The sequence below is a fragment of the Amphiprion ocellaris genome, chromosome 13 (genome assembly GCF_022539595.1).
Source record: "Amphiprion ocellaris isolate individual 3 ecotype Okinawa chromosome 13, ASM2253959v1, whole genome shotgun sequence".
NCBI lineage: Eukaryota > Metazoa > Chordata > Actinopteri > Pomacentridae > Amphiprion > Amphiprion ocellaris.
The window spans coordinates 21,138,187-21,156,022 of record NC_072778.1 but is presented as its reverse complement, the minus strand read 5'-3'; the positions used below and the strand labels follow the sequence as shown (position 1 = coordinate 21,156,022).

General features: G+C 37.5%; 3 protein-coding genes across 3 annotated transcripts in view; all 3 read right to left on the bottom strand.

The window, feature by feature from the left end:
* Window positions 1-254: 254 nt before the first annotated feature.
* Window positions 255-3,312, bottom strand: nme5 (NME/NM23 family member 5). Its single transcript, XM_023277637.3, has 5 exons — window positions 2,376-3,312; window positions 1,439-1,644; window positions 799-899; window positions 607-725; window positions 255-459 (listed from the first exon to the last, which is right to left on the bottom strand). The coding sequence occupies exons 1-5, from the start codon at window positions 2,499-2,501 to the stop codon at window positions 376-378; spliced, it is 636 nt and encodes a 211-aa protein (XP_023133405.1). The 5' UTR covers window positions 2,502-3,312; the 3' UTR covers window positions 255-375.
* Window positions 3,313-3,343: 31 nt separating this feature from the next.
* rack1 (receptor for activated C kinase 1) lies at window positions 3,344-7,226 on the bottom strand. The gene is made up of 8 exons (XM_023277595.3): window positions 7,012-7,226; window positions 6,331-6,502; window positions 5,375-5,522; window positions 4,889-4,984; window positions 4,520-4,630; window positions 4,069-4,209; window positions 3,713-3,823; window positions 3,344-3,457 (listed from the first exon to the last, which is right to left on the bottom strand). The coding sequence occupies exons 1-8, from the start codon at window positions 7,118-7,120 to the stop codon at window positions 3,392-3,394; spliced, it is 954 nt and encodes a 317-aa protein (XP_023133363.1). The 5' UTR covers window positions 7,121-7,226; the 3' UTR covers window positions 3,344-3,391.
* A 5,131-nt stretch (window positions 7,227-12,357) lies between these two features.
* Window positions 12,358-17,836, bottom strand: part of col23a1a (collagen type XXIII alpha 1 chain a) — a 138,052-nt gene continuing 132,573 nt past the window's right edge. The window contains exons 27-32 of the mRNA XM_023277640.3: window positions 17,757-17,783; window positions 17,587-17,640; window positions 17,203-17,289; window positions 16,926-17,021; window positions 15,481-15,519; window positions 12,358-14,658 (exon numbers count right to left, since the gene is read on the bottom strand). Coding sequence (XP_023133408.1) covers window positions 14,608-14,658; window positions 15,481-15,519; window positions 16,926-17,021; window positions 17,203-17,289; window positions 17,587-17,640; window positions 17,757-17,783 — 354 coding nt within the window. The 3' untranslated portion in view covers window positions 12,358-14,607. The remainder of the gene's footprint in view (window positions 14,659-15,480; window positions 15,520-16,925; window positions 17,022-17,202; window positions 17,290-17,586; window positions 17,641-17,756; window positions 17,784-17,836) is intronic.

The following is a 17,836-nucleotide window of genomic DNA, read 5'->3' as shown; positions in this document are numbered from 1 at the left end:
GCACTTTAATAATAGTACATTTTATGTTTGCGAACCATTTCCAGAGGAATAGTCAGATAAGAAGCAGGTCATAGCAGGTAAACCAAATTACATTATCTAGTCCAATCTAGTTAATGTTCTCATTTCAAATGAGGTCATACAACTCATCCAATTTACTTCAGTATAACCATGTTCACTTTTTCAAGTGCAGATGTTTCAACCCACTGATTGATTTACAAGGAAATTATGATACCAGAAAACACACAAAACAGATGAACAGTCTTGAAAATACATTTTATTTCATTGTAGCCCTGAACAAATAAATTTTTCAAAAAAGATAAAACAGAAATGTGTATTATTTTTTAATCTTTCTTTTTCCCCCCTGTTCCTCTCTTGTCACTCTTGTTCTTCTACAATGACTCCATCACATATTTGAGGACTGTTTGGATTGTTTTTAATCAGCCAGTCAGCAAGCCAAATCTATTGAAAGTGCAAGATGATGGAGGGAGATGTCAGCCAAAATTCAACACCAGCAATAAACAGTAAGCAACAGTAAGGTCCAACAACAATACTGTAAGTGGCTAGCAAACAAAGCTGTATATTTTGACATATTGATAAATGACTTACACAGGGGTTGAGCGGCTTTTCCTTGCAGAGCTCGGTAAGGCCACATTGCAGAACTGGGTTTACATACCTGCTCAGGTATTCTTCGGTTGATTCTCTTGAGGGAAACGGCTCAATTACAGCTGCAGACAGAGAAAGCCTGTGAATTGTACGCGTTCATTTCTACATGAACAACAGCATCTATGAAATACTTACAGTTTGGAAACATGAATTTGATCTCCCTCACAGCTGCGTGAAATGATTCGCTGCCATGTAGTGCGTTTTTCAGGTCGGAAGTGCCATATTTTGCTCTAAGGCTAGGGGAAAAAAAATACAGCATATTAATTTATGAGTGGCAACCTTATCATAGTGGAGACCTTTACCCCTATGTAAGATAAACAATATATCAAGTCATGGGATGGTCCATAATCAAAGAGCATAGTGACCTATTTACGATGCATCACAATAGAGAATCATAATCAAATATTGTGAATTAATAATGTGAATTAATATCATGTTTGACCCAACAAGTGATCAAAGGTTCAGGGCCATTTATTGTGACACCATAATGTGGGCATGGTCACATAATACGCTGTATATGGAACATCTGCAGAACCTATATTTGGGTAGGAAAATTGATAAAAGTAAAATAATATTGAAGGTCTATTTTGTATATGTTGTTTCTAAGCAGACATTGGATGCATTAGCATATCTTGAATTATTTTACGAGAACTATTACAGGCTGCTTTGTAAGCACACCACACTTTGCACGATCAGCCTTCCATGAAATGCAGAAATGCCCATCATGTAACAAATGCATACCACACGAATATATGTATGAATGTGTAGGACTGACCATTCTGGGTGAGTTTCTCTGGCCTTGGTGCTACTGGCAGGGCCTATGATGGACTTCCAGTGGGCAACAGCATTGTCACGAGCCAGTGTCAAGGCCATGATGGGGCCAGAACTCATAAAGGCTGTCAAGTTGGGAAAGAAGAGCTTTCCATACTGGTCTGCGTAGAAGTCGCTGCACTGCTCTGGACTTAGCTGCACATTCCGCTTCTTGAACAGAGATTAAGTATTGAACATTTTGGTGAAATGAGTAGAAAGATGAACCAAACAAAGTTAACACGATTCTTCAAATGGTTCAGATTCATTTTTACAGGCTGGTGAGGGAGTGTCATTTAGTCCTTCTACATGTTAACTAGTCTATAAGGTGGCATGACTATAAACATACAACTTCTAAACACTTATTTAGGAAATGCCAACAAATTTGCATATTTTTTACTTGGTTGCGGATTACTTTTGTCTAGATAATACTGTGCTCCAAATTAAAATTTTACTTAAGAGTTTGACAAAGTGGTAAAATATATCGTCCAGTACTGCCATTAATACCACAATACTCTGCATTATTGCCAGGATATTGCCAATGCCCTCTAGTGGAAAAACTATATTATGGCGACCGTTTTTTTTTTTTTTTTTTTTTTTTTTTTGCCTCATTCTGTACTGGAATTACTTGTTACACGTCAGCCAATACAAAAAATTGCCAATAATTTCAACATTGCAGGGGTCAAGTTGTGCACACAACCAGAGAAATAAATTTCTTTACCAATCTGCAGTTATTGTAATAAAAATAATTACACATCAGTTTCCTTAAAGTTATCAGTTGGATAAACCCCTTCCTGGCAAGATCCTATACAGTACAGACGTTCATGTTGCTGTATTCAACCATAGATTCTTTATGTACAGTCTATGTATTCAACGCTGTATTTTGTAGTAACTTTTGAACTGACCTGCAGGATGATAAAGCCCGTCTTGAGGATGGTATATTGAATCTCCTCAGCTCTGTGAATGGCATCTGGTTTAATAATGGCCAGTGTTCTTTCTACATAAATACGAGGGTGTGACGTTTGCTCCATCTGCCCTTGAATGTTAACATTAGCTACAAGCTAATGTAACCTGTTGCTACAATTACGATGGAACCCGTCAAACGAAACACTGGTAGTATTTATTAGCAACACCGGGGTTACACGAAACGCTACGTTTCGCGGATAGTTATTTGTAGCTTAAATTTGTCAGTTTTTCCAAAAAGCTGCTACCTGGTGTTTAAACCACCGTCTCACGTTCAGCAGGTCTGTATTCTGGTTGCTAGGATACTGTTGTATGACTACGGCATCCCAAGCAGGACAATTAGAAATTTATCAACGCCTAAATTTCAGGCAAATACATGTCCAAGGTCACATCAGTCACATCAACATATTTTCTTTAGTCACTAGTTTTATACATGAATTACCGCAATATGTTGCAGCCAGCGTATGAGAGCACCTTGTTACTTCAATTTGTTTACACACTTCGTGCTGACAAACTCAGCTATCCGTTATTTTGTCCTATCACGTTTAACATCTAAATTTGATATTTCTTGTAAATCAAATTTCACATTTTTTAATAATCCGTTTTATTTTTCTTTGCTCAACTATATTTTTGCAGATGCATGCTAGAGTTTGTAATTAATTGTCGTCTCTGCTGGTAATTCTAAGAGCTTCTGTACAAAGCTACAGGATTTCTTAATTTTTTTGGTCTTGAATGCCTTTCATCTCAAAGAAGTCTTTTGGATGAGAGGTTAAGTATCTTCAAGATCTAAGACAAAGGTCCAATTTCCCACCAGTGTTATACAAAGTGTGCTAAAGTTTTATCTCTGATAACCTTTTGCATGTATTAGAACCATCAATTTTATACAATGTTGAGACCAAGACCGCACACATTCTTTTTCAAACAGTCTTTTATTCAAAGTTGCTTAAACGAGGGCTTCTTATCGAGTTCCAATAGTAACCTGCCACACTCTGATCAGGTTGTCAGTGTAGCCAGCAAACAGGGTCTGTAAAGAAATAAAGGGGGACAAAAGTTTTCAACTCAACTTTTAAATTTGCATTTTTTTTACTATCTTATAGTCTATTTATATACATGAAAAAGTGTTTCTAGTTCCCCTCATATTTGCAGGACTGTCACCAGTGGACATCAGAGTTAAAAGTGAATGGGTATAATCACTGGGGATGCAAACTAAACCCACTAACTGGACTGGACTAGTCAGTCATCTGTGCTGAAAGGTCCTACAGAGCTGAATGTCCTGTACCTGTCCATCAGCAGACCATGCCAGGGAAGTACACTGTGGGGGTTCAGCCTTGCTGTTCGTGCTGATCACTTCCTGTCTCAGCTCATCCACAATGATCTTGCCCTCCAGATCCTACATGAGAAGAGAAGACCAGAAGCAGTGCAATAACTAAGTTGCAAAAAGACAAAGGACAGAAGTCAAGGCATCAAAACGTATTACACAATTAATATACTGGACTTGGTTGAAGCTCAGAAACAGCCTCTGGTATCATCAATAGAGTACAGTTGGCATTGGAAGTTTCATCACTGTTCTTTACGCTGCATCTTTAATGTTACACCATATATACTGATCCTGAGGTTGTTAGCATCAAGTCTTACCCAGATCTTAATGCTGGGGCCAGTGGCGGCACAGAGCCAGTAACGGTTGGGGCTGAAGCAAAGGGCATTGATGGTGTCACCGCTGTCCAGGGTGTAGAGGTGTTTGCCCTCATTCAGGTCCCACAGCATGGCCTGGCCGTCCTGAATGAAAGAGAAGAGATATGCTTTGGATACCATTTCCAAGATCTTTACATGACTCTGAGCAGCTAACAGTTACAGAGTTTGGTGCATTTTACAAATCTTCAGCACTAACCCAGTGAATTTTTTAAAGTGCAGGTATCACTCAGAAACAGCCTCTTTTGTCATCACTGTTGAACAGGAGCATGTAAAATATTCATCACTGCTGACACCTGCAAGCTGGGCCTAAACTGGGACTTCCACTGACTTTAGAATTGGTAGGAATATGTGAAAAACCCCTCTATAGTAGCGCACAATAAAATGTTTATCTTACCTTTCCACCAGATGCACACAGGGAGCCATCAGGAGAGACGGTCACTGTGTTCAGGAAGCCAGTGTGGCCAATGTGGTTGGTCTTCAGCTTGCAGTTGGCCAGGTTCCACACCTGCAAGCAAAGGACAGGCAGACTATGTTACATCTCAGTTGGTATTAGCTCCATCATATAAAGCTACATGGGTTGGGCTTGCAACACAAAGATTCTCATCAGTGACGGTGTCAGGTTAGTTTTTTTTTTTTTTTGTATTATTCAGCAAATAAAGTAATTCCAACAAACTTTCATTCAGGTTATTTTTCTAATCTACTATCGCAAGAATGAGAACCCAGAGGAAAAATTGAGGGGAAGGTTTCTAAAGAAACAACATACCTTGACCATCTTGTCCCAACCGCAGGAGACAATGATGGGGTTGCTGCTATTGGGAGAGAAGCGAACGCAAGACACCCACTCAGAATGGCTCTCTTCCTGCAAATCGAAGAGGTACATAAATCTTTGATGCAAGATTCTCTGGTTGCCCAGCTTCAGTGATTAATTTGTTGTTTTGCCAGCCACGAGAAATTGTTCTGATCAGGCAAGCAATGTGGAAAAACAAATCTCAACAGTAAAGTGTTTTCTTTGGTGTCAGGCTGTCAGCATTAAACCCAAATAATGTACAGGTTCAACTAACCATGGCAACCGTATTATTTGTTGAACTACATTAAGGCATGACAATATTAGACATATACCAACTGTTGTACAAAGTTATAACAGTAACAAAGCTTAAGCCACTCATTTAAAAATGTAACTACAATCTACCGCTACTGACAGAAAGAGAGACTGCAACTTGCATGAGAGCAGCATGAGTTTGCAGCTCACCTGGATGGTGTACTTGCAGACTCCGAGTGTGTTCCACAGCTTGATGGTCTTGTCTCGGGAGCCAGACACAATCTGGCGGTTATCAGCAGAAAAAGCCACACTCAAAACATCCTTGGTGTGCCCAACAAATGAGCGGGTAGTGAGACCACTGGGGGAACATGAAAACATTTCAGATGAAGAAAACTGCTATGCATCTTACAACACCAATTTAGAATCATGAGCATGTTGAATATTAAGAGCTACTCAAGAGTCAAGACAATTTGGTCTCTAAACTGATTTCATGTGTCTGTTTACACTGCTAACTTAAATGCTGAAAATCATGACTCGGAGCACAAAGCTGTGGAATTCATAGTCCACTAAGACTGGCTGCATGAACTCCATGACAATGAAAAAGTACAATTTACTTGCAACAACACTGAGTTAACACAGATCAAAAGCAGTAAACTTCCTGAACAAATGAAAGAACAGAAAAACTACAGGTTGATTATGGCCTCCAATGAACACACTGAGTTCAAGTAACAGTGACACACTAAAAGACAGCTATGTTTCATTTCAGATTTACAGTAAGGGTAATTCCTCTAGTAAATGAGAAATACAAAACATTCATTAGTTCTACATATTTCTTGTGATACAAGAAATGCACCTTAGTTGAGAGTTGCAATTAACTGATGTTATGGACTGTCATTTTAGCATCAGATATTCAGGAGAAACTATACAAAACAGTACAACAGTGATAAATAAACCTACTACTCCTCACCCAGTGTCATTATTACATAAAACTCCAACTGCACTAAGTTATTCAGTTTTAACTGAGGTGCTCCACAGACATCATCTACACTAATTATCTAAAAGAACCAGTTTTTCACCCGTACTCTCAATCATCTATCCAGATTGAGACGCAATGTAGAAAACCGTTTCTTGAAAGGAGGCTGTTTTGAGGGAAAGTTTAGACTTACGTGGTGAGGTCCCACAGGCGGAGGGTGTGATCCCAGGCACCTGACAGGGCAAACTGTCCATCTGAGGAGATGACAACATCACTTACAAAGTGAGAGTGGCCCTTCAGGGAGCGCTGGGGGATGCCATAGTTGGTCTCATCACGGGTCAGTTTCCACATGATGATGGACTTGTCTGAAAAACAACAACACAGCATTTATTTAAAACTTAAGATCCATATTTCACTAAGGAAAGGGCTCACATCTTAAACTTTAGCATGTAATGCTAGCAGTGTGCTAGTGCATTTCCAAGCAAAGCAGTTAAGCATCTGGTCAGCAAAATCTGTTCATGATGGTTAGGAGTGGTTTGTTGCCAAATACGCACAGTTTCACATGTAACTCCATGTGCAGTACCCGCTGTGTCTGTAATTACACGTGTCACAGAGTGACTGTTGGTATCTACGGCTCAGTTACAGATGACACCAGACAACGTTAGCCATCTTGGCTAACCTGCTTCTACCTTCCAATATACGAGAATGTGTGAGTGTAAACACTATACAAAACATTAAGTGGCTGTAAATGTATCACATGTCTGTCTTTAACACCAGCACGGTAGTTTTTAATACGTCAGAGCAGGCGAGCAGCTAGTTGACTAATGCTATGCTATGCTAGCCATGTTGGCGGAACCGGCGGGGGAAGCCTCACCTCGGGACGCTGACAGAATCATGTCGGGGTACTGGGGCGTAGTGGCGATCTGGGTGACCCATCCACTGTGGCCCTTCAGGGTCCCCCTCACTGTCATCTGCTCGGTCATTTTGGCGAGGTTCGGTGGTGCCTTTCACAAGGATGGATTTGGATTTTTCTCAGGTCCTGGCAGACCTAGGTCCTCATCGCATCTAGGCACGGAGGAAAAGGAAGCTCAGACCCGGATGCAAAAACTAAGAGGGGGCGAGCAGGCCGCAGAGGATTCTGGGATATGTGGACTTCACTCGCTTGTAGTGTACCAGTGGCAATGTGAGGTCCTCCAAGGCAATACGAATACATTATTATTATTATTATTATTATTATTATTATTATTATTATTATTATTATTATTATTATTATTATTATTATTATTATTATTATCCATTATCTATACACCGCTTAATCCTCACTAGGGTCGCGGGGGGGGGGCTGGAGCCTATCCCAGCTGACTCGGGCGAAGGCAGGGGACACCCTGGACAGGTCGCCAGTCTGTCGCAGGGCCACATACAAAGACAAACAAGCACTCACACATTCACACCTACGGGCAATTTAGAATAATCAATTAACCTCAGCATATTTTTGGACTGTGGGAGGAAGCCGGAGTACCCGGAGAGAACCCACGCATGCACAGGGAGAACATGCAAACTCCATGCAGAAAGATCCCGGGAAAGCCGGGACGCGAACCAGGGACCTTCTTGCTGCAAGGCGAAAGTGCTAACCACTACGCCACTGTGCAGCCCTTATTATTATTATTATTATTATTATTATTATTATTATTATTATTATTATTATTATTATTATTATTATTAATAATAATAATAATAATAATAATAATAATAATAATAATAATAACTTATTTATCTATGCCTCTGACGTGTTAAAACCTTCAAAAATAACATGATGTTGTATATGTCATTATTGTGTGTATAGATGCCTACTATAACAATATTTCAAATGTGACAGCCACAATATGGCAACAGCTTGCACATATATATAGTTTCACTAAGTTGCTGTGGTTTGATAAATGTATCATAAAGCTATGGACAGAATATTTACTGTGCATGTCGGCTACAGGTTTATCATTTATATGTTATGGGAGCTTTTGAGTGAACTCTTGTATCTATAAGATTGGCCACCCAAACTATTATTAATTAAAATTTTCTGAAAAGAAGTGTTTACAAGGCACATTTCTACATATTAGATTATTTAAGTTTCCCTCTATGTTATGATACTGATGTTCAAAAATGGACCAAACATAGAAAGAAAGTAGGTTCACTTTTCTTACATTTTATAATCACTTTATTATGAAATAAATCGTAAGCATTGCAACATTATGGTCAAATTGTTTCTGAGCTGGACTAAGCCTCCAGTGAGTCAAGGTCCTCTTCAGTACACTGCTGTGAGAATGAAATTTGCTAGCAGCTTGATAACCATGGCTGTTTTTGTGCACTTGAACATGTTTAATGAAAAGTCTGGCATAAAACAAGAATTCAATCAAATCTGTTTCGCAGTATTACCAAGAAACTGTTACTCACTTAAATGTGCCTGTTTCCAAACTGGTCATTTCAGACTTTTTCATTTAGACTTTTAAACAGTCTGTTATTTGTTTCCACCTGCTACAATCTACCTTTTTAATCTATATGTTCTTATTACTTTTAGTACAACTACTTATCTATCTACTGTTGCTTTGTTTCTGGTTTTCTCTCTCTTGTTTTGTTGTTTAAATGGGCCTATGTTGATTTTTAGCAATCTGTGACTTTTTGCTGTAAAAGGTGCCATATAAATAAACTTAACTTATTTACCATAACAGAGCAGAGGGGTCAAGAGTTCAGGTTTTCCTTTAATATGTTACATGTGTGTATGTATTCTGGTGTACAGTTTATGGAAACATCACAGTCTTGGCTCAAAAGTACCCCAATTTGACTATAGTTAGAGATCTGGTTCATTTAGATTATCTAAGATATGTTGCATGGTGAATGGTATCATTATTATGGTTAAATATATCTGTCTGATTAAAAAGCTGGAATTTCAAAGCACCAGTTGAGAGAGTTGGTCTTAGACAACTCTGAAACTGAAAATTAGAAAATACAAATACTTGAATATATTTTGTACAATACATTTTTAAAAACAGTTTTTATTTCATTTTAAAACCGTCAACACAATTTTGTATAATCAAATGGCCAAAAGTTGTTGTTAAATGCAATATTTATAGTCATATTTGGTTACTAATATCTTTAACAATATTTAATTAATCTTAATCTTTACAACACTTTACTCGCAGGCCTATAGCTACAGATTTTCATTGGCTTTTGGAAAAATCTGAATTAAAGGTATAGAGAGTGTGCTCGTAAAAGAAAATCAACTTTGAAATATATTAACATACTCAGGTGTTTGCTAAATAATATTAATTTTTCTGGAAAAAATAAATACAATTTGTTTTAAAAATCAAAAACAAAATTGCTTTTAGACTTTTTGAGAAATAATATCATTTAAACTATTATGAAATATACGTTGTAATGTAATCTGCTTTTTAATGTTGTGACATTGTTAATGCCATCAATAGCATTTGTCCTTTTCCTACTTTGACAAATAAATGTCTCCTATGAAAAGACCTGCTAACATTCCACAATAAAGCATGCTTTCCTTATTAACAATTAAAACAATTAAAAATGGTCTCCTAAGTGTTAAGTAAAGCCACAAAGTATAACTATAACAAAAGTACTATTGATACACCAGAGAATTAAACACAGTATGAAATTGCTTACTCACAACTGTGAATATAATGTAATAAACGATCCTCATGATACCAATTAATTTAAGCTATTTAAACATTTCCAAATACAAATGTGGCACCGATTTAATATTCACAAATAAAAGACGACAAATGTAAGGTCATTTGTTAAAACTAGTAATTATTTTAAAATTCAAAACATGCAATTTTGAGCTGCTGTAAACAGTTTATGTTCCTGCTGAATGATGGTGGTCCAGTGTTGTTTTTCTACCACATGGATCAGCTGCAAATAATTGTTCAACCTGCTGTACAGTCTCAGGAAAGATGAGCTCACACTAAACTATAACAATGGAGGACATATGCAAATGATTTATGAAAATGTTGATGCATTTGTTTGGTAAAAACAAGAGCACTCTTTATGGTCTAATGGGTTACACACAGATATCTGGTCTTATCGGGTCAACAGTAACATTTTAATCATGTAGCCTCACTGAAAGCACAGATGCTGGTGTTTGATTGAGTCACGTGGAGTTAATTCATCAGTTATCAAAAGCTCTTTTGATTTGATTTGGAGGTCAGAGGTCAGCAGCAACCTGAAGTGATGGTCACTGATCACCACATCCAGCAGAATACATCAGATGAAATTATAGGCAACATTTCTCACTAATGTCTGCAACATGTTGACGTTGAATTCCTGAATGCAGCTTTCAGCCACACTGGCAGATGTGGAAGGCAACGTCTCTCTGTTAGTGACTCAATCCCCCAATTTGGTGTAAAATGAACTTTGGCAGCAACTACTAGGTTAAATTTTGTGAAAATATTCAGTTGCCCCAGAGGATGAAGCCTGCTGATGTCTGCTCTTACCTGACCAGCAGGTTGACATTTTTCATTTTTGATGAAATTTTCAAACATCTGTGGGATGGATTGGTTTATAATTCAGTACAGATATCCATGCTGACCATGAATCTTAGCCCATGAGGTTGACTTAAAAAAATAAAAAATCAATTATCTGAACAACTAGACACACTAAAACTGACTTATTTGTACTTCTATGTCATGAGACGTGTGTGGGGAACAGGTGGGCATTTCCAAAAGTTTCAAATAGACAGCAGCACACTGTTTAACTTGCAGAATTACATTCATCTGCAATGACCTTCAGCAGAAAAATGGTTTGATAGTGAATAGATAAATAGTAATAGGAACCATCTTAAATGTACCTGTAACTCCACAACCAATCAATATTCCTCAAGAATTATGGAGAGGCATGAATAACAAAATCTCAATTCATCAAACAGCAACTTTCAATAACATACAGAAAGTTATAATCATATATTCTTTTTTTAAAGTCTTTTTTTGGGCCTTTTCAGCCTTTTTTTTATATAGTGGACAGTAGAGAGAGAGACACTTGAAATGTGGGGATGACATGTCATCTGCATCTTACTACCAGCTACTTATGTAGTACTGTATATCGAATGCCAGAGCCTTGCACCATAACAGCAAACCTATGACTCAGTTTCAATGATGGCTTGGACTTGTATGTATCATTTATTTAGTTAGTCTGATCATGCACGTATCCCAGTGTGTTATACGTTTCTTTTTCTCCTCCTCCACCACCCCCTCTACCTCTTCTGTCCCTCTCAACCTTATGGCTTGCTCTGTTGGTTCTGTAAAGCGTCTTGGGGCAATTTGAATTGTAATTGGCACTATATAAATAAGATTGAATTGAAGAGTGGGCGAGGGACATGCTGCAAATGCCCGTGGGTCGGACTTGAACCCATGGCTGCTGCGTCGGGGACTATAGCCACTCTTTATGTGTCCTCTTTATGGGTCGCCCACTCAACTAACTGAGCTACCAGTGCACCATCATAATCATACATTCTAAAATTACATCGAAAGGATGAAATATGAGGATTTGAATGGCACCATGCAAATACTAGGAAATGTTGCTTTCCAAGTTAGAGATTGTGCAGTCTGTTAGAGCCTTTAACATTCTCATCAGTAAGGATACATATGCATTTTATTTTGGTGATTTTCTCCTATTGTGCCATCATCAGTTCAAATGTTGTACATCATTTTTCTTTGTATCCAAACATATGGAAAACCCTTCAAAGAATATTAAAAAAGATTAACATACCAACATGCTAAACTAAGATACTGATCCTGGCGAATTTTACCAGCAAAACATCCACATAGTAATAATATGGATAGCTTTGTTACCATTTAGCTAAGATACATCCTCAAACAGCTGCTATGACTGTAGAATACTGGTGTTGATTAATGCATGTCATTATTCCACATGTACAGTGTTTCCTTCCAGTGAAGTGTACTGGATTTTTAAATTTTCCTTCTTCATGTAAAGATGTACCATAGGACACACATATTCTCAACTTGGATGCTGCACAGTACATTTACAAACAATAACAAACATATTTCTTCTGCAGTTGTGTAGTTTTTTTATGCATGCAGTGTGAGGAAGGCCTCATCGCAGATTCATTACAGACTAACTTGATGTTATATTAATGCTAAAAGAATGAAACAAAACTATTGTACATGATTAGGATTTAATGACAAGGAACCAGTTGGCTAGAGATTTATTTCTGTCTACATGTTTAGTTGACCAGATATCATGTTACACAAATTCAGACAAGTAATTACAAAAATAGCTTAAACCTTTTACAACCAAATACACAACCAAAAAACATTCTCACAAAGTCAAGCTAACACTGTGGTATAAGATTTGCTAAAAACATCAAACTGTATTCAGACATTGTGCCATGTACTCCCTCCATTAAGCCAGTAAAAAAACAACAAAAAAACTGATAGAATCTGCAAAAGAAATAAACACATATGATAATGCTACGTGACAGATAACCATCAGCTTCCATGAATAATGCTTATAAATGTGTATTTTAGAGTCAAACTGTTCTGCTTTCTGCATGATTTCTCACTCGATACATTGATTCGCAAATAAGTTTGGGTTTAATGATATGCAATTCATTTAGAAATTGCAGTTTTAGAGATAAAATTATTAGAATACTTGTATTTTCATAAATGAATGATACTGTATAAGTTTAATATACGGTGCACTGACTTTTCAAAACCCTTCTTCACATCACAAATATCCCACTGATGGGGAATCGGTTTTACATGATGCGAGAATTGCAACATTACAATGTCAAAGGATCAATAAAATGACCTGATATTCACTCTGAACTTATACATTTACAAATATTATGTTTGTTGGAATTAGAAATGCTCAGCAGCCTGTGTGTTGATCAACCAATGTAACATTTAGATTACATGTTGAAAAAAATGCAGAAAATGTTGAACATAACTTCCAGTCAGTTGTGTATAGCTGTTAATCCAAATATGTTTTCTGCCTTACAAAAAGATTATTGCTGAATAATATCCATACTGTATCAAAAAAATGCAACCAATGTCAATGTGGAGAATAGAAATGTCCACTAAGAAACTCCAACATCAGTTCCCATTAATGTAAATGTCTGTCTGTCCATAATGATCCTATGCAATCTCAATTCTGCATACATGTATCCAAGAATTTTTGAAAATTGTTAATGATATATCAGCACTAGCCAGTGCAATTGCTTTTTGCCATGTTTTACAGTTTCTTTTAAAAGTATGCATCTTTGCAAGTGTGTCTTTTTGCATATGCACGTTGAATAGAGCTTTCAAACATGCACATAAAAGCATGTAAGCACCGAGAAATGATTCCATCTGAGAAAAAAATGGATTAGATAAATCACAACATACCAGTAAAAGTCATCTGATAGCAAGAAATACAACTGTTTTGCAATAACTAAAAGAAAGCTCGCACACAGAATGCATAATAATGGACAGTTATACATACAGTTAACACTGTGCTAAATTGTACTGCTGAATAAAACAGGAACAGTTACCCCAAAGAAACAGCTGTCGTGTATATATTTGATTCAAATCTTATACTTAAGTACGTTAGTCCTTCAGTCCATGACTAATATTGATTCAAAAAAATATCAAACAAACAACACACATTTAAGTCAGCAGCAAGAACTCCTACTGTTGTCCAGAGAATCTGGCAGCAGTAATTAAACATGCCTTCTAAACATAATGATCAGTCAAAATGCATCAGTTATTGGCAACTGAACCACAGATTCATCATGAACACTGTCAATGCTGTAAGCTTCAAATCTGGCCTTGACGTTTCATCATTTATTTTTTCCACAAACATGGCAATGCACAGGAATGCAAAATGTAACTGGAGAAAAATAGGTCAGAATATAGCAAAACAATACAAAACTACACGCAAGTCACCGATGTCACAAATGTAAGCCATTGAAAAGGTGGACTTAGTGACATTTCTGAGTGACTTGCTCATATGGAAAGACTGCATATTGTAAGTGAAAACTGAGTTGTTTGAGGTTTCAATGAGGGACCACAAGTTGGATGATAAACAACACCGTGTCTTGCTATAATCATGCATTAATTAGCAAAAACCTTTCAAAAAGACCCATTGAAGAGATCACCACAACACGTTTAATGTATCTGCACAGTAAATCCTTCCTTATGTGCCAGTGACTCCCAAATAACTTCAACTGGTTATCAAGCTACACATGAGCAACAGGTACGTCTTCCCTTTGGCGATGAATGTGGAAAAGCAGTGATCTCTGTCACCCCCTCCTGGACAGTTTCCACAACGGAGGATCTGAGTGTTCAGTTTGACACAGAGGCATTACATGGCTAGCTCTGCTTCACCAAAAAAAGCCAATCTGCCCCTCATGCTTCCTGCCTTGTCTACGTGTCCTTTCTCCACCAGGCCCTGCACCCGTTCAAGGCTGAGAGAGACGCTTGCGTTTGAGCTTCTGCCTCGCCATTTCCTCCTTTTAGAAAACAGAGAGAGGACAAGAGAGTACTGACAAACACACTCCTCCATCTGCCAAGGAAATATGTCCATCCGTCTGAAACATCCATCCCTCCATCCATCCGTAGGACTGGATGAGTGTACACAGTCGTTCCCATACTTTGTTCATGATCACAATCAGGCAACGAGTCAGACTTTGTTAGTAAGGCACTCTTCTACTCCTCAACTGGCATCGGGACCGTCCTTCAAACTAAGAGTACCGCTGCCAGTTCGCCACTTTAGTCTCTTCAAAAGCACGGCTGTGTTCACAATAACACTGGATCTCGAGTTTTTAAAAAAAAAAAAAAAAAAAAAGAGTTTTCATAGAAGTCAAAAATGTCCTCAAATTCTCAATATATTATATAATAGGAATTTATTTTAAAAAAATGGAAAAAGGGGGATTGGAGTGGTGGCGTAGTATTCAGCTGCAATATATACCAAATCGATTTATATACAGATTCCATGCTGCTGGTTAGTCATCACTGCAAAAGAAGAACAGTAAGGACTGATTAGTATTGAATTTTTTTTATAAAATTAGCAAACAACTACTGATTTCACATATCCATGCTTTGCAATTACAAGCTCAACCACACACACTGTAATATACTTACAAAATGCCCCTGTGTCAAATCAGAGTCAATAAATATGAATTTAATTGCATAATAATCTCAGTGTATGCTTTGAGTCTGTTAGTATTCCCTGACTGTGCTCTCTGCTGTCTTAAAATTATAATGGGTAATAATTTCATTAGTAAACAAAATGCTTTTTATACTAAAAATCTGCTCGACTTTGTGACACTCACCTTGTGCCAACAGCCTGGTACTGGGAGCCCGTCCTGTCCCTGCAGGGATACAACACAAGTGGAAAGTTAACAAGTCTGGAAATGTCACATGCATTCACCTTCTTACAGTTCTGCAGATTTGACCATCAACTGCTGATAATGGTGTTTTGTTGAGCATATAAGTGGAAACTTTTGTGCTCATGCATGTATTTCTTTCTGTGATCTGCAATCAGGTTACGGTTCAGCAATATTCCCCATTTCTCTAATACAGTCCATATGTCTAAGTTCTCAGTTACTTCTAATGTATTTAAATGATTTTTTAAAAACATTTTGCCCTCATCTGCTCTCTGGGAAAGATGAGAAGATTGACACTAATAAACCTCTTTAAGGGATGGTTCTACACCAGTACTAAGAGTTCTATATTTTTACTGGAGTTATTTGGTTTAGTGCCAGTTAATAGTGTAAAATTAGAGCTGCAAGTTACAATTATTTTCATTATTGATTAGTCAGCAGATTATTTTTTCAATAATTCAAATTTTCTATTGTTTTTTTAAGACTTGTTCTTTTAAAATTGTCTTATTGTTACTGCACAGCCTTGAGAACAGGGGGCAGATACTGTATGAGCATCTGACAAAAAGAAACTTGAATTCAGTTAATTATTTGGTTTATCAAACATCAGAAAACATGAGAAATGCTGCTTTGTCACATTTTTCCCACATCCCAAGTTGGCATCTTGCAAAGTTGTTCTGTCTCATCAGAAGTCCAGAACACAAAATATTAAATGTGTTATAATGAGAAAGACCTAGAAAGGCTTATTAGTTTATTAAATTAAATTTTTTGTTTAAAAATTACTTAAATGGTTATGAAGTTCTATCATCAAAATAAAACTAGATAAGTGCACAAGGTTCCATGAAGAATATCTTTTTACTGAAGTACTTTGGAGCGGCATTTATGGTGCCTATAGGAACCATTTTTGGTTTGGGGGGGTTTTGAACATCTTACTGAAAGATCCTTTGTAGAATTAAAGGTTGTTCTTCAATGGCATCACTGCAAATATCCAGTTTTGGCTCTTCATTGGCACCTGCCAGCAGTTGCGTATGCTTTACTTAGGTTTGGACACATAGCTGCCTTATCCCCCTGTGCATATATATTATTATATATACATATATTGGATTAATCTTCCATCTCTGTCACAGATTCAGATTAAAATGTCTGCTTTTTGGCTTGGTAATACAGATATGTTAATGCTGAGACATTTAGTGCTTTTTATCTGTAAATGCTTCTCTTTATAGTGAACACCGAACAGGACCTACTGAACATATGAGTTGTTGAGTGAAAGCACATGCATACCAGAGTTGTAAAGAAATGGAAAACACAGAAAAACGAAATAAAGTGTTTGAATAGAGAATAGCAGCACATGAATAATGTTGAGAGAAAAATGGAGGAAGGAAGCAAAGATACTGTACCACAGGACAGGGGGCCTCAGGGCCCGAAGGAGGAGGAGGAGTTTGAGAGGAAGAGGACCCTGCCTTCACAGACAGACTTTTAGTCTCATCGCAACCCTGTCAGCAAGAATCAGTTACACATTGACAACACTGAGGAGGAAACTCAGGGAAAAGCAGAGAAAATGACAGAAAAAAATCTGAGAGTAAAACAGAGACCACAGAAGTACTAACTGACTCTAAATTAAAAGGTAAGAGAAAAGTAAATCAGTTCAAATGTGCAGCATTACAGGTGACGTACCACAGGACAAGGCTGGTCCAGGCCTGGAGGACCTTGTTCTCCCTTCTGGCCCTTTAGACCTCTTTTCCCTACTGTTCCCCTGTCACCCTGAACATGAAGAAAACAGAAGTTATGCAAATACATTCAATAGTTATAAAACAATGGAGTAAACTGCAGCTACAGCCTGTTTACACCGAAAGTGGTAGAATTATTATTATTTATAGCACAGATATTACTGCACAAAGACCAAACAAAACCATTCATGTCCTTAAAAATCACATGTCAAAAGCAGGCCAAACAAAGTGTTGGCGTTCCTGTCCTAAATGAGCATTTTATGCACATGTATGAAACCTGGATGACATTGTAATTTCATTTTCATGAATATAATACTCTTCCTGGACTAACCTTCTCTCCTCGTTCCCCTCGGTCACCTTTTTCTCCCATCAGACCTGGGAACCCCTTGATATAGAAACACAAACATGTCAGCAAGGTAACTTATCACTGGATCCAGAGTAAACTTCAGGGAAATTTCAAATGGTGTATTTAAAATTGTCAGATTTCAATAAGAAACTCACATCTAGTCCAGGCTCCCCCGGTCTGCCCTATGAACACATTTACACATGTTATTTTAGTTTTATGTGAATTTTTAAATCAG